The sequence below is a fragment of the Coniophora puteana genome (genome assembly GCF_000271625.1).
Source record: "Coniophora puteana RWD-64-598 SS2 unplaced genomic scaffold CONPUscaffold_2, whole genome shotgun sequence".
NCBI lineage: Eukaryota > Fungi > Basidiomycota > Agaricomycetes > Boletales > Coniophoraceae > Coniophora > Coniophora puteana.
In genome coordinates this window covers 625,524-640,915 of record NW_006913054.1, presented here as the reverse complement: position 1 = coordinate 640,915, position 15,392 = coordinate 625,524, and the positions used below count along the sequence as shown (strand labels likewise).

General features: G+C 58.8%; 2 protein-coding genes across 2 annotated transcripts; both read right to left on the bottom strand.

Annotated features, from left to right (window-relative positions):
• Positions 1–276: 276 nt before the first annotated feature.
• Positions 277–4,648, bottom strand: CONPUDRAFT_79576 (uncharacterized protein; the record flags this gene model as incomplete). Its single annotated transcript, XM_007766049.1, has 6 exons — positions 3,496–4,648; positions 1,043–3,444; positions 757–981; positions 625–694; positions 495–568; positions 277–442 (listed from the first exon to the last, which is right to left on the bottom strand). Coding segments are annotated over exons 1-6 (4,025 nt in total), but the record flags the coding sequence as incomplete, so codon positions are not given.
• Positions 4,649–7,593: 2,945 nt separating this feature from the next.
• On the bottom strand, positions 7,594–10,033 carry CONPUDRAFT_134684 (S-adenosyl-L-methionine-dependent methyltransferase). The gene is made up of 4 exons (XM_007766295.1): positions 9,395–10,033; positions 9,230–9,311; positions 8,957–9,154; positions 7,594–8,855 (listed from the first exon to the last, which is right to left on the bottom strand). The coding sequence occupies exons 1-4, from the start codon at positions 9,640–9,642 to the stop codon at positions 8,676–8,678; spliced, it is 708 nt and encodes a 235-aa protein (XP_007764485.1). The 5' UTR covers positions 9,643–10,033; the 3' UTR covers positions 7,594–8,675.
• Between the last annotated feature and the right edge of the window lie 5,359 nt (positions 10,034–15,392).

Genomic DNA, 15,392 nt, shown 5'->3' with positions numbered 1-15,392 from the left:
CCTGGGAGGAGGGACGTGTGTAGGCGTGGGTGGGGCTGATGCTGCGTGCGTGCGTAGGGTGGACGGAGAGGTGTGGGCTGAAGTCGCTGTCGCTGTTATAATTGTCGAAGTCGCCGTCCGTATCGGCAGCGCTGCCTTCCGCGTCATATTGAAGCTGAGAAAGTCGAGATGCGCGGGAGGAAACAGAAGAGGCCCGTTGGAACATGTCCTGCGGCGTGAAGCTCCGAGAGCCTGCTCGGTAATGGGAGAGTCGCCAGGATTGACCAGACGCCGAGGGTGCAGCGTTCGATCGTGTACTATGTGCACTAACACTAGAAGGGGAATTTGCAGATGAAGGAGCGTGGGAAGAGCTGGATGCGGCGGACGATGGAGAACGAGAGGCGTAGGCTCGTGGCCGTGTGTTATTGTGCAGGGGTATCTGGGACGAACGTGCAGACGAAAGCTGGGGGCATTGTTGGAATGAGATTGGTGAAATGGGAGAAAAGGGTGCGTACCAGATGATTTTGCAAAAGCGATTGAGATGAGGATACACTAGAGCGTTGCGATATAATTGAGTTACGAGTATGTCCTGTCCTCAGCGTCAGCATATCATTCTAGCATCACGGCATAAGGGACGCGACTAACCAGATAAGGTATCTATGGGAGGTGAAGTATATGATGCAGATGAACGTGACGATTGCCGTGAAAGCATTGTCTGTGGGCGAGCGACCTTTGTGTTAGTAACAGCGTGGGCGCGGTTTACGAAAGGGAACATACTAGTCTGAGTGGTATTAACTTGCTATGTCGTGAACTTGCTGATGAAGGTGTAGATGCTATGTCGGATGCACTGGAGTTGGAGGGATCGGGGCTATGTTCTATTACTGATTCCATGTCGGTATGTATTCGGAGAGACAAAGATGAAGACGAAGCAGAAAGTGGTGGTTCGGAAGGCTGGGGAGAAGGAGCCGGGGACGGGTATCGAGATGACGATACAGAAGACGACTACAATGCGACTGTCAGCGATGCGAGGTCCACAGATTACTGCATATCGTGAAGAACGTACGGGATCACGCTGACGCCGGAAGCCCAAAGGCACCTTTGTCGACGATGGCGCCTCTAGTGAGCTCGCCGTCGACACGCGACGACTGGCCATCGGCGTGGGGTGTACGCTCGAAGAGCTGCCCACCACACTCCGCCCGCGGACCACAGGCGTATCAGGCTCAACCTGTGCCGTAGACGAGGATGCAACATCAGACGACTCGTTCTGTGAGCGCATGGAATTGGTGTCCATCAGGCGGGCATACAGTGACTGCAAGGCGCCATATTCCGCCTCCGTCTCCTCGAAGTCGTCGTCCAACTCAGCTGCCCACATGGACGAAGCGTGCGAATCCGCGGAGCGAGGAGTAGGGCGTCCGATAACAGTAAGGTCTGAGGCCGCGCGATGTCGTGCAAATGCTGAGGCAGTTGGTGTGACGACACTGGATTCAGCCAATTGTGCGGGCGGCAGCTCGATGGTGTTTTCTGTCTCCTGATTGACGTCTGCAGAAATCCCTGCGGCAATCGCTATAGACGCATAAGGTAAATCCTCGGTGTCGCCAATTGGCGTGGCTGATGAAGGTGGGATGGTGGGAGATACAGGTGCGGGTGATAGTTCGACATTGGGTTCTCTTCGCTGGTCATTGGGGCAAGTGAAGACTGGAGACCTGCGGGGAGATGTATCTGCTTCGCCCAAGGATGGTGGAGTGACGGCGGATGCGAAGAAAGATGACGACTCAAAGCCTTGTCCTTGTTGAGTAGTGCCTGGCGCGTTAGTTGGAGACCCGTATGATAGACCTTCGACATCGTTCGGTGAAGTTGATGGACCAATAGGGGCTGGAGACAATCCACGATTGGCAGCTATTGGTACGGCATTGACCGGAACAGCGACTGGGGTTGCGGGTAGGATGCCAGCTATGCCTGTTGGTGTAACTACCGAAGTCGCGGGGGAAAGAGGTAGCTGACGACTGGTGGGTGTTCGTACGCTATCGGTTAGAGCGGCAACTGGGGACGCGCGAGGCAGCGCCTCGATTTCGCTCAAAGGAGTGACCACAGAAGCAACCGGGGACGGAGGGCCTGTGCAGCTGGCGGACTGGACTATGCTGATCGCCGCGTTGGCTAGGGACACGTCAGCCACAGCATCCGCTACATCCAGTGGAACGACCGAAGGTGTGACAGGGCTTGAAGGCAATTCGCGATCGGCAGCCCTCACGGTATGGACTGATGCGGCGGCCGGGGACGCATAGGGCAGAGTCCCGACTTCACCTAGGGGTGTGATCGTAGAAACACTCGGGGACGGAGGGAGCACGCGCCTGGCGGATTGCACAGTGCCAATGGCCGCAGTGACTGTAGACCCATAACCCAAAGCCTCCACCGCGTCCAACGAAGCGCCCGAAGAAGTGACAGGGGTTAGAGACAACTGGCGACTGGCAATCTCTTGCACGATATTGACCGATGCAACAGCTGGAGACGCGTAAGGCAGAATCCCGACTTCATCTAGCGGAGTGACCACATAAGCAACCAGAGATGGAGACAGCACACGACCGTCGACTGTCTGCTCACCACCACCCGGGACGTCGTCGAGAGACGTGGCAGACGCAATCTCGTCTTCATCCATGAAAGTGGCCAAGTAGGCAACCGGCGACGGAGACAGCTCGTACTCACCCGCTACCTGCTCGACATCATCGACGATCGCGTAGGATCCCGTGGAAGATGCAGACGCAGACTCGGCTTCGCTCAAGAAATTGGCCAGGTAAGCAACGGGAGACGGAGACCGTTCGTAGTCGTAAGCTGTCTGCTCGATATCGTCGATAATGGCGTGAGGAGCCACGGGAGACACAGACTCGGCCTCGCCCAAGAAAGTGGACAAGTAAGCGACTGGAGACGGCGACAGTTCGTAGTCGTCCGCCAACTGCTCTGCAGCGCTAGCAGCAACGTAGCTCGAAAGGGACACGTCCGAGATAGACTCGCCAGCGTCGAAGACAGTCACAGTCCTGTCCGCCGTCTCCTCTGACACTGACCGACTTCGCGAAAACGCCGGTGATAGTCGCGGGATTGCAGTGCGCTGCGGTGTCGGAGACAGCTCAAGGGTAGAGCTCGCTTCCCACTGCGCCTCCTCGCTGTCGCCACCTTCTGAGGCGACGTCGTCCGTGAGATACATAGACGAAAGCGCCTCGACCTCGTCTTCTTCGTCAAAGACTGGCAAAGGAGGCAAACTCGAAGGCGTAGTCACCGACCGCCGAACAGCCGCCCGAACGTCGTTCTCCGCAGGACCACGTATCGAGATGGACGCGTCAACTATGTCCTCCTTCGCGGGGCTGGCAGGCTCTGCGGGCGCTCGAGGCGAGGCGAACGGAGACACGGGTTCAGCTACGAGCATAGAACGCGGCTCGACCGCCCGAACACCGCCGTTCCCACTCTCAACGTCGCCTGTAGAGGAGTCAGATCCATGTTCTTTCGCCGAAGTAGGAGGCGACAGACCTTGAGCTGGTATATATACAGACACCGATGGCGCGAGCGACGGGCGCGGAACAGCAATCCGAGCGTCGGCGTCCCCGCTCTTGACGTCGGCCGCAGGCGGGTTAGACGCGCCTTGCTCTTCCTTCGGAATGCCATGCGCGGGAGCTCGAGAAGGCGCGGAAGGCTCGGCCACGGAGCGCCCAGCAGCAAACTGAACGCCGCCACCCCCAGCTGCGACGTCGTCTGCAGACAGGAAAGCCGCCGCAGCCGTATCTTCCTTAGCCATGGTGGCAGGTAGTGCCGGCGATCGAGCAGACGCGGATACCGACGCAGACGCCGGAGACGCAAGCGCAGAACGTACGACAGACGCGTCGACATCTCCGTCCTCGTTCGCCATGTCGTCGGCAGAAGGAAACGCCACCGCAGCCACATTCCCCTCAGCCATGGTGGCAGGCAACGCCAGCGTTCGAGCAGACTCGGACGCGGGCACAGGCGCCGGAGACGTAAGCGCCGAGCGCGAGGCAGACGGATCGACATCATCGTCCACGGCTCCGCTATCGGCTGCTGCTGCAGACGAGAAAACCAATGCTGAAGCCATATCTTCCCCGGACAATCTGGCGGGCAGCGCCGGTGTTGATGTTCGAGCGGACGCGGGCGGCGGGGACACAATCGCAGAGCGCGGGACAACCGTCGCATCGACATCGTCGTCCTCGGTCTCCATGTCGTCTGCAGAGGGGAAGGCCACCGTGGACACGTCTTCCTCACTCGATGCGGCCGGCGATGCCGGTGTTCGGGCGGAAGCAGGGGTGGAGGCGGAGGCAGACACAGGCACCCGGGGCACAAGAGCAGGCTCAACGCGCGGGACAGCGGTATAGGCGACATCGACGTCCTCGTCCTCACACGCGACCTTGACCGAAGAGGGGAAAGTCACCGTCGACACGTCTTCCTCGGACGACGTCGATTTGGCAGGCGTCGCTAACGCTGGTGCTGGGGAACACTGTGACGCTGGCGCGGGTACGGATACGGGCGTAGCCACAACAGTAGCAGTGACAAACCCAGAACGCGGGTCGATGGCCCTTGAAGCATCGTCCTCTCCGGCTGGAGACGAAGCAGGATACGGAGAAGACAGAACAGACATAATATCCTCGTCCTCCCCCACCGAGTCCGACGCCGGCCCCAACGCGGAGGCAGAAGAGGTAGGCATAACCAGCGCCCGCGCAGACGCAGGCGCAGCGCCGAGCACGCAGCGCGTCGCGATCGTGACCGTCTGAAACCCGACCTCGTCTTCGTCGTCGTCGTCATCCAACTCAACCTCGCTCTCGACGGAGCTTTCGCTTGCAGCTGGGGAAGCGGGTGCGCTGCCGTTTGAAGCGGGGCCGGAAGTCGTAGACGCGGAGGAGTCCCGGTGCGCGGTCGGCACGGGGCGCGAGAAGACAGGTGTATGGAGAATGATGTTGTCTGTGCTCTCGTGCTTTCCGACGGTGTCAGCTGCAGCGGGTGTAGATGCACACGCTTCCTGTTCTGCTTCCTCCGAGTTCGGGTTCGTAGTCACCAGAGGTTGTACGGGTATTGACGTGGGCCCCTGTTGACGAGGCATCACAGAACGGGGCACAACTGTTCGAGCACCGTTGTCGCTGCTGTACACGTCGTCCACGGGCCTCCCAGCGGTGGCTTCGTCGACGAGATACGTAGGCGCGTCGGCGTATCTCATGTCCTCGGCGTAGATATCCGTGATGTCGAACGAATCGTCGTAGTTTCCCTCAAACGCCATCTCACCCTCCATCTCCTCCTGTTCCGCCACTTCTCCTTCTCCCTCCTCTTCCACATCCCCTCTCTCCTCCCTAGACTCGCCCATATTGCTAGCCCTGTCCAAAACGTCGAAGATGTCGTGCGAGAGCTGTTCTTGTTCCTGCGACTGCGTCTGCGCATGCACGTGCGGCTGGGTGCGGTACGACGACGCGCAGATGTCCTCCTCGGGCGGCTGCGCCGATGCGCAGCGCAGGGACGTGTTGAGCGACGACGAGCTCGCGTACGAAGGCAGGAGCGAGTCGCGGCGCGACGCCGCGGGGCTGCTGAGCTGCGTCGGGGACTGCGTTCTGTACTGGTCCTCATACTGGTGCTGGTACGGGAACGTGTACACGGGCGACTCCGCGGACTCGGTGTCGTCTTCGACGCTCGACGCGTGCCCCGAGTCGTGCCGTAATGGAGAAGCAGCAGACGCGTACGCAAGTTCCGCGACGGGCGAAGGCCGCGAGGGAGGGGGAGAAGGGGAAGAAGAAAACGCAGAATGTGGAGCCTGGGTCAGAGCCAGACTCGACGACGCCCGCCGGTGCACTCTCACGTCGTACGACACCCGCCGACGCAGCCCGACGGGCGAGTCGTCGCGCCGGAGGAAGACCTCGAGGCTGGACGGGGGGCGCGGCGCGGTGGGTGGCGACCGCGCGAAAGGATTTATGGGGCCCGTCCAGCTCTCGGCGTAGCCTGAATCGAGGGAATCTTCGCGCGCCGTGGCCGCGGCTGCGGCTTGATCGCATCCGGAGAGGCGGAGGGAGAAGGGACGCAGGCGGACGGACATTTCCACCGGGGAGAGAAGGCCCGAGGCGGAGGAGGCGGCGTCATCCGGGTCGGTAGGGTCGTAGGGGTCATCGGAGCGCGTATAGGTATAGTGGGCAGGGGAGGCGCGGCTTGGTTCCTTCGGGCCTGGGATTTCGGAAAGTACGCGTGAGGCGGGGGCACTGTCCACGTTCCTGGCATCATCGGGAATGGGAACTGAGGGACCTTGATCTTGATCTTCTCCCTGCTCGTGTACAGCGTTGTCGTCGGCGTCATCATCATCATCTAGGATGTACGACGGGTAGCTCTCCTCCTCTATCGCGTCTTCCGAGTCATCAGAGCGCGCGTCCGGAGCAGAAGAGTCCGCTTTGACGTAAGAATGTCCAGCAGCTTCATCGACAAGGGTCAGACCTTCCGCGAGACCGACAGAACTCGCAGCGTCCTCCGCCTCCGCCTCCGTTTCCATTCCACTCTCCGAGCCCGACTCGGAAGGCTCAAGTATCGGCTCGAGAGCAGCCAGGATTCCCGAGAGACTCTTGCTAGATTGAGTACTAACATCCGACGGTGGTGAGCTGACAACCACGGTGGGCGCAGGCTGGGCGGCAGCAGTCCAGTTGGGGTCAAAGGATGGCTTGCGAGGGTGTATGGCCCTAGAAACGGTGGTGGTAGCAAAGGTGGGTTCGACAGGGGACTTGACCTTGATGTCGTGCAGAAAATTGCAGGACTCGTTGAAGAGACAGCGACCTTGAGAATAAAATGGGCATGGCCGCGCTGAAGCCATTGGCAGGGACAGTAAGTACAGAATACCACAGTATGGTACAAGGAGAGAAAGAGAGAGAAAGAGAGACGTACTTCTGCGTTTCCATGCAGGTTCGCTGGAGGACATTCAGCGGCGCATGGGGGCCTTTTTGCCACCGTTGAAGTCGACCAAGGGATGGGGATACAAGGAGGAGGAGGAAAGGTCAAGCAACCGAGCTGTCGGCCCACTTAGCCGAACGCTAACAACACCATTAATATTCCACCGTGCGAACTCCGTCACTCACTATGGCTGCCCGCATCCCCCGCCTCCCCCGCCTCACCCTCTACTCCGGCCCAAGCTGCTCCTTGTGCGACGTGCGTTGACGCTCTCAATCTTGTCTCGCAGGGAAGTCGCCGACACACTAACCTCTTTCGCAGATTGCCAAAGCGGAGCTCGCCAAAGTCCGGCAATCGGTACGTCGCATCGCGTTGCATTGCCATCACTCGTCACTCACCCGCCTCTCCCTCGCTCTCGCTACTGCCCTTTACGTTCTCACCTCAATTAAACCACAGCATCAGTTCGAGCTGGACGTGGTCAACATCCAGGACAAGGGCCAGGAAAAGTGGAAGAAGAAATACGTCTACTGGATCCCGGCGCTCCACCTCGATGGCAGGGAGATAGCCAAGGGCCGCTGGGACGCGTCCCACGTTCTCAAGGCGCTCGAGGAGCGCAAGGTTCCGACGGACACTCCCCACGACCAGTAGAATCCTTGAATACTTCTCAAGTTGAACCAGATAATAGCACACCCTTCTTCCAATACGACGCTGTCCCACCCCACCCATGGACAGTCCAATGGTCGTATTACGACCGCAACTCGCTCGACATTCTCGGCGACGAGGCCCCAGAGTCCACTGCAGACGCCGCTCCAGCTGTCGCGGACCCAGCAGACGAGCGCCGCTGCTTCAACTGCGGCTCCCCCGAGCACGCGCTCGCCGCGTGCATACAGCCACACGACCGGCAGGTCATCGCCCTCTCCCGCCAGCTGTTCAGCTTTCTGCGTGCCGACAGAGACGCCCTCGAGACCGGCCGTTTTCATGTTGTCGAGGCGTGGAGAGCGCAGCGCCTGGAGTGGCTCGAAGTGTTCCAGCCTGGGAGGGTGGTCGGCCCCGAGCTTAGAGATGCACTCGGCTTGTGGCCGAAGGACACGGGCGAGAGCACAGAGTGGCTGAGGAACATGTCGAACTGGGGGTATCCGCCTGGGTGGGTCGCCGGACGGGACCCACGGATTGCTGTGCGCGAGCGCATTCTTGGCGAGGAGTCTGACCTTGTAGGCGACGCGGAAGAGACGGAGGCGAATTCGTTTGGGATTTTCAATGATGACGAGCTAGAGGAGCTCGATCTGTCTACTGCACGGCTTAAGCAGCCTGCGGCTCTTGATCTTGCGGTGTCACCGCCCTCCACTGAGGGCGAAGAGAGTGACAGTGTTCGATCTGTTGAGACCACCCAACGGCCTGTAAGGCGCTGGGCAAAGTACCCGAACACGTTCTTCTATTCCGATAAACTCACTGTATACAGTGGGTATACGCTACCAAGCCTCGACGGTTCCGATACATCCAGCTCGCGGGAACCTTTACCCTCGCCTCCGCCTCCGTCTTCACTTCCGCCTCCACTGCCTCCTCCACCTCCATCTTCCACACCGCCACCCTTGCCGCTACCGTCACCTGGCTTAGCGGGAGCTCTTGATCTTAATCACACGTCGATCTCTCATGAACATGGCTTCAGTGACGGTTTACTATCAGACCAAGAGGTCGACATGGACCTATCAGACTCTGAGTCCGAAGGCTAGCCGACCACCTTATGCCTTCTTTCCTTCCTCGACCTATACCAATTGCGACGCACGCATCACAGTTCAGAGCCTAATAGCATACAAAAACCCATCGAACGACTTTTCCCCCGCCGTTGCGATCGTCGTCGCGTCCACCTCCGCGTCCTCCTTGATCATGCGCAGCATCTCGCGCGTGCCCTCCTGGTCCGGCTGCGTGTTGCTCAGGTCCGCGATGCGGCCGCGGCGGATGACGTTGTCCACGATCTATGCATAATGATAACGCAATGCGTACAGGATCGCGCACGGTCGCTTGTCAGCTACGAGTCCAGAACGAAGACGAACAATAGGAACATGTGGTGACATACGATGACGCCGCCGCTGCGCACGAGCCGCTTCGCCTCGCGGAAGTACGTGGGGTTGCTCTTTTTGTCTGCGTCGATGAAGGCCATGTCGAACGGCTCGGACTCGGAGGGGTGGAGCGCGGTGATCGAGGCGACGGCGTCGCCGACGATGATTGAGATTTGGTGTGCTATGCCTGCGGCTTCCCAGTTTTGCTTTGCGACCTGGAGGGGGCGGTTAGCGTTGACTCTGAATTGAAAGGGAGATCGGTGCGGTGGTTCGGGGTGCTTGAGGCTTGCCTTTGCGCGCTCCTCGGACAGCTCGAGTGTCACGATGCGGCCGTCGGGCGGGAGACCCTGTGCGATCCAGATGCTCGACACGCTGTATTCAGTCGTCAACACTTGGGATAGTGTGCCACCCTGTTGAAGGCGCACACAGGCACGGGCACGGGCATGGACACTCACCCCCCGAGCGTCCCGACCTCCAACACGCGTTTAGCGCCGATGCTCCGCGCGACGAGCCGCAGGAACTTGCCCTCGTTGCGCGCGACGGAGATCTGCGGGAGCCCGTGCGCTGCGCTGTTCGCGAGCGCGTGTTCGATCGCTGCGAGGCGTTCGGCTTCGCCTGGGGCGGTGCGCTCGAGGAGGAAGGAGTTGTGGAAGCGGATGGAATGTGCCCAGTCGGGGTTGTGTGGGGTGTCTGTGGATGTCATGGTGCGTGCGTGCGTGCGTGGGCTGCTGCCAGACTATCAATGCATACTTATACTGTAGGTAAGGGTGGGTTATTGACGTGAGTGTCTTATCAGCTGGACTGGGCGGAGGAAGTACTAGACTGCGGATGAGTTGGTCAGGGTCCCGGCATGGTTAGATTTGGCTGAGCTAAGTTTACTCGGAGCGAAAACTGGGATACCAGGGATGTGCCTGGTCAACTAAGGAGGGAGTTTTGTGCAAGACTTTGTGCGTGGGTGTTCTATGTTTCTGGCAGTAAGGCCTGTTGCGCCGCGATCGGCAGAGACAATCCAGAACGTCGGTTCCGGTCTTGTGCTACTTGCTTATCGCTTTCCCAGAATATCATGACCACTATGGTTAGAACATAAGATTAATAAAAGAGGCACGAATGGTCTACTATGTCTCGACGTGTGCAGTCAGGGGTTCCTGCACGTGGCATCATAAGACTCAGAGCGTGGGAAATTGGATCGCAATCTGCCCCCGCTGACAGAAACTTGGCTTTGTGCTCACAGCAACTCAAGTCGGGCACCTTGGCCAACTCGCTCGACGAACAACGCCATGGACACATTCGACAATTTCCAGTACGACTCAGCCTCCTCCTACGGTGGCATAAGCGTCATAGACGACAACTCATCGGTATACACCGCTACCACCAACCAACACCCTGGCGTCGATCTCGACTCGCTCTCCTTGGTCGACGATCGTTCCCAGACCTCGTCTGTATCCAACGGACACGAAGGGCACAACCACAGAACCGCAAAGACGGGAGTAGTGGACGAGGACTTTGATGCCGTCCTCGATGACCTCAAGGACGAGGGCGCCATGGATCTCCCGCCCCACGCCTGCAGGTACGCCGCACCCCGTCGCTGACTTATTCGCAACGCTAACCATGTATGCATTCTATGCAGCTACTGCGGCATCCACTCTCCCGCGTCCGTCGTCAAGTGCCTCGTCTGCGCCAAGTGGTTCTGCAACTCCCGCGGCAACACCTCCGCCTCCCACATCGTGAACCACCTCGTCCGCGCCAAGCACAAGGAAGTCATTCTCCACGCCGAGTCGCCCCTCGGCGAGACCGTCCCCGAGTGTTACAATTGTGGCTCCAAGAACGTGTTCATGCTCGGCTTTATCCCGGCTAAGAGCGACACCGTCGTCGTCCTTCTCTGCCGGTACGTCCCATCTTCAGCGCTAGATATTCCCTTCCTTAGCACTCACCGTTTTCTTTCCTCGCCTCTTCATCTAGCCAACCATGCGCAGCAATAACCAAAGACATGTCCTGGAACGCCACCCTCTGGGCGCCGCTCATCGACGACCGCTCCTTCCTCTCCTGGCTCGTCAAGCCCCCCTCGGAGCAAGAACAGCTCCGCTCGCGCCAGATTTCGTTCGCGCAGATCAACAGGCTCGAGGACCTCTGGCGCGAGAATGCAAACGCAACGCTCGAGGACCTCGAGAAGCCCGGCGTCGACGACGAGCCTGCGAGTGTTTTGCTTCGCTACGAGGACGCGTACCAGTACCAGAACATATTCGGCCCGCTCGTCAAGATCGAGGCGGACTACGATAAGCGCCTCAAGGAGAGCCAGACGCAGACGGATATCGTTGTGCGATGGGATCTGGGGTTGAACCAAAAGCGCGTGGCGTGGTTCTGCCTGCCGAAGCTGGAGAGCGGGGAGGTGAGGCTTGCTGTGGGCGATGAGCTGCGGTTGAGGTATCAGGGGGAGATGAGGAAGCCGTGGGATGGGGTTGGGCATGTTATCAAGATCCCGAACAGTGAGTGGTGTGACCCTGCATGTATGCGCTTTGGTTTGCTGATTCGTGCGCAGACGTGTCGGATGAGATCGCTCTCGAGCTTAGGAGGACTGAGGGTGTTCCGACGGATTGCACGCATAACTTTGTTGCGGACTTTGTGTGGAAGTCTACGAGCTTTGACCGTATGCAGCTCGCGATGAAGACTTTTGCCGTGGATGAGAAGAGCGTAAACGGGTATATTGTACGTCTTCCTCCCCTTTTCTTGGCGTGACAGTTCATTAACCCGGCGCTCATTACAGTACCACAAACTCCTCGGACACGAGCTCGAGCCCCAAGTCCTCCGCACGCAGATGCCCAAGCGCTTCTCCGCGCCCGGCCTTCCCGAACTCAACCACTCGCAGATGTACGCCGTCAAGTCCGTCCTGCAGAAACCCATCTCCCTCATCCAGGGCCCGCCGGGCACGGGCAAGACCGTCACGTCGGCCTCGATCGTGTACCACCTCGCGAAGATGAACCCGGGGCAAGTCCTCGTCTGCGCGCCGTCGAACGTCGCCGTCGACCAGCTCACGGAGAAGATCCACTCGACGGGCCTCAAAGTCGTTAGGCTGACGGCCAAGTCTCGCGAGGCGCTCGATTCGAGTGTGGCGTTTTTGACGCTGCATCAGCAGGTCGCGCATAGCACGGCGCACGTTGAGCTGCAGAAGCTGATTCAGCTGAGGGACGAGCAGGGCGAGCTGAGTAGTGGGGACGAGAGGAAGTATAAGAGCTTGATTAGGCAGTGCGAGAAGGAGATTCTGGGCGCTGCGGATGTGATTTGCTGTACGTGTGTGGGCGCGGGCGATCCGAGGTTGAGCAAGCTCAAGTTCCGGACGGTGCTCATTGATGAGGCGACGCAGGCCGCTGAACCTGGTGAGTGAATCCGCCTTCTATACAGTGAGGAACGTATTCCTGACCACCATTTGTCATCCGCAGAATGCATGATCCCCCTCGTCCTCGGCTGCAAACAAGTCGTCCTCGTCGGCGACCACCAGCAGCTCGGGCCTGTGATCATGAACAAGAAAGCCGCGCGCGCGGGCTTAACGCAGTCGCTCTTCGAGCGGCTCGTCATGCTCGGGAACCGGCCGATCCGGCTGCAGGTGCAGTACCGCATGCACCCGTGCCTGTCCGAGTTCCCGTCCAACATGTTCTACGAGGGCACGCTGCAGAACGGGGTGACCGCACCCGAGCGTCTGCGCAAGAACGTGGACTTTCCGTGGCCTGTTCCGGACACGCCGATGTTTTTTTATCAGAACTTGGGCCAAGAGGAGATTTCGAGTAGTGGGACGTCGTTCCTCAACAGGTTTGTTGTTTTGGCTTTCGTTGCTCCGATGTTTTTGGAGGAGATGCTGATGCGGGCCTTTCCCCCCTCTAGGACGGAAGCCTCCAACGTCGAGAAGATTGTGACCAAGTTCTTCAAGTCGGGCGTTGTGCCCGGGCAGATCGGCATTGTGACGCCGTACGAGGGCCAGCGGTCGTACATGGTCAACTATATGCAGTTCAACGGCTCGCTCAAGAAGGAGCTTTACAAGGAGGTCGAGGTTGCCAGTGTCGACGCGTTCCAGGGCCGTGAGAAGGACTACATTATTCTCAGTTGCGTGCGCAGCAACGAGCACCAGGGCATTGGGTTCTTGAACGACCCGCGTCGGTTGAATGTTGCGCTTACGCGAGCGAAGTATGGGGTGGTGATTTTGGGGAACCCGAAGGTGCTCAGCAAGGTATGTTTGCCTACAGACTGGATGTATGCGCGATGCTGACCCAGACCTGTTCGTAGCACCCGCTCTGGCACTACCTCCTCACGCACTACAAGGAGAAGAACTGCCTGGTCGAAGGACCCTTGAACAATCTGCAGCCTTCCATGATACAGTTCAGCAAGCCCCGCCGCTCGCTCGCCAAGTCGCTCGACCAATTCAGGCGCCACGAGACCACCGCGCGGGACTATCTTGGCCCTGGGACATCCAACGCGCCGTCCATTCCTGGCATCCCGAGCGCTAGCGGTGGCCGCTCGGGCACGCCGAGCCGCTTCGATGCGAGCTTCTACAGGACGCACGATGCGCTCGGCTACATCCCGTCGGACGTGCAATCGCTTCGCTCGCAGGCGACGTACGCGTCTGGCCTGCCGATGTTCGCGGCCACGGGCGGCTTTGGTCCCGGTGCGCCCGGCGGCGCGCGTGGAGGCGGAGGCGCGAAGCGCAGTGCGTATGGAAGCTACGCGAGCTCGATCATCTCGCAGGACGCGCCGCCTTCCTCCGTCTCGCATGCGCCTTCTTCCGTTATAGGCGTGGGCGCCCCCGGCGCGCCCACTGGCGCACCTGGTGCGATCGGAGGTGGCCCCGGCGGGACGGGGCTGGGCGGCGGGCTGGCGTACAACCAAAGCGACCGGCTGAGGAGGCGAGCGAGCTTCTCGAGCTCGAGCGTCGCGGGTGTGTCGGACATGGGCAGTCTGAGCGCGTACGACTATAAGTCCCAGGACGGCGCGACGGACGACGACGTGCGGAGCCAGTATACGGGCACGCATTCCGGGATGACGGTGTACTGAGGGCAGCGCTCTTCTGCATGTGCAAACACAGCGCCGCTCGTCACTGCGGTTCCGTTTGCCCCCGTTTCTGGTCTGGTCTTCGAAATTGCATCCTATACTGCTGAGCCCCGCGCAGAGCCGCTCCGCCTGTCCTACAAGTGTAGCTGCCTGCTGTACGCGGATCATCGTGCTAAGGCTGAGGCTAGCCGTTCAAGAAAGCCACTTGATCCGGCACTCGAGTAGGCCGTTTATGCCACCTGCACATCTCCTACCCTGAATGGATCCATCTGGCTTGGCATCCACCAACGTCCCCCGCCCTCCGTCTCCATCTCCCCTGCAACAAGCGCGAGCGTCGCGCCCGCGAAAGGCTCCGCTGAGCTAGCCTCATCTTACCCACACCACGGATGGCACGACCTGAACCGGCATGCGCTGCACCTGTCCGTACAACAATGCACGACTCAGTCTCGAATCAGCCTCTTATACATACCTACTTACATATAGCATATGTAGCGATCCTCTTATTTTTCTCATTTTCAGAAGTTCGTACATCCTCGTGCTCGAGCAGAAACCGGTTATGTCCATTATGTGTACCTGTCAGTTTATGCACCTGTTCTTGCGTATCCACAATGTCATTTGCAGTAGAAATGTTTTGAAATGATGTGTCTGGGGTCTACATTCATGGTTTATAAGGATGGCTGTAAATTGAGCGTGAATTGAAGACTTGCGCGTACTGACATGGTCACTTCAGTCACCCCCTTTCTAGACCCCTCATAGGGTTGTTTTCCCCACCCAAATTTTGACCCTGTAAGGGGTCTACCAAGCTGTAATATCCTCATTTCCATGGTTATTCAAGCATTTTGGGGTGAATGTGCTCTTATACGAGTAGCATAAGTTTGAGTTTCTCAAAAGCATGGCTGGGGTGTCCTGGGACGGGTTTGGATATCCAAGCACTTCCATACAAAGACCATACATGGATATCCACTGCATGGTTTCTCCAGGGGTGTCAGGGGTCCTTGGCTACATAAATCTGGGTTTTGGCTCTAATATCGTCAATCCATACACCCTACACGGCACCCTGCGTACGGCGGCATTACACCCTGCATGGTGCCCTGCGTACAGCGGCATTACACCCTGCATGGCACCCTGCGTACAGCAGCATTACACCCTGCATGGCACCCTGCGTACAGTGGCATTACACCCCACACAGCACCCTGCATACGGTGGCATTACACCCAGCACAGCAATCTGCATATTGGCAGCAGGATAATAACTGGCTGCCACTCCACTATATCTCAACTATTGTTTACTAAGGTTCCACGGGGTTATCCAACCATACAGTTTTACTTAGTACAGTGTTGTACTAGCTTGGACCATTCACTTGAATATCCATAGGTGTAACTAGTATAATATATGCTTGTTCAACATTGCATCACATTG

Bases quoted from the DNA above. Each gene is read 5' to 3' on its own strand.
- CONPUDRAFT_134684 (XM_007766295.1), bottom strand. From the start codon at position 9,642: ATGACATCCACAGACACCCCACACAACCCCGACTGGGCACATTCCATC. The intron at 9,155-9,229 runs GCAAGCCTCAAG...CGCCCCCTCCAG, and splicing joins TGTCCGAGGAGCGCGCAAAG to GTCGCAAAGCAAAACTGGGA. The intron at 8,856-8,956 runs GTATGTCACCAC...CATTATGCATAG, and splicing joins TGCGCAGCGGCGGCGTCATC to ATCGTGGACAACGTCATCCG.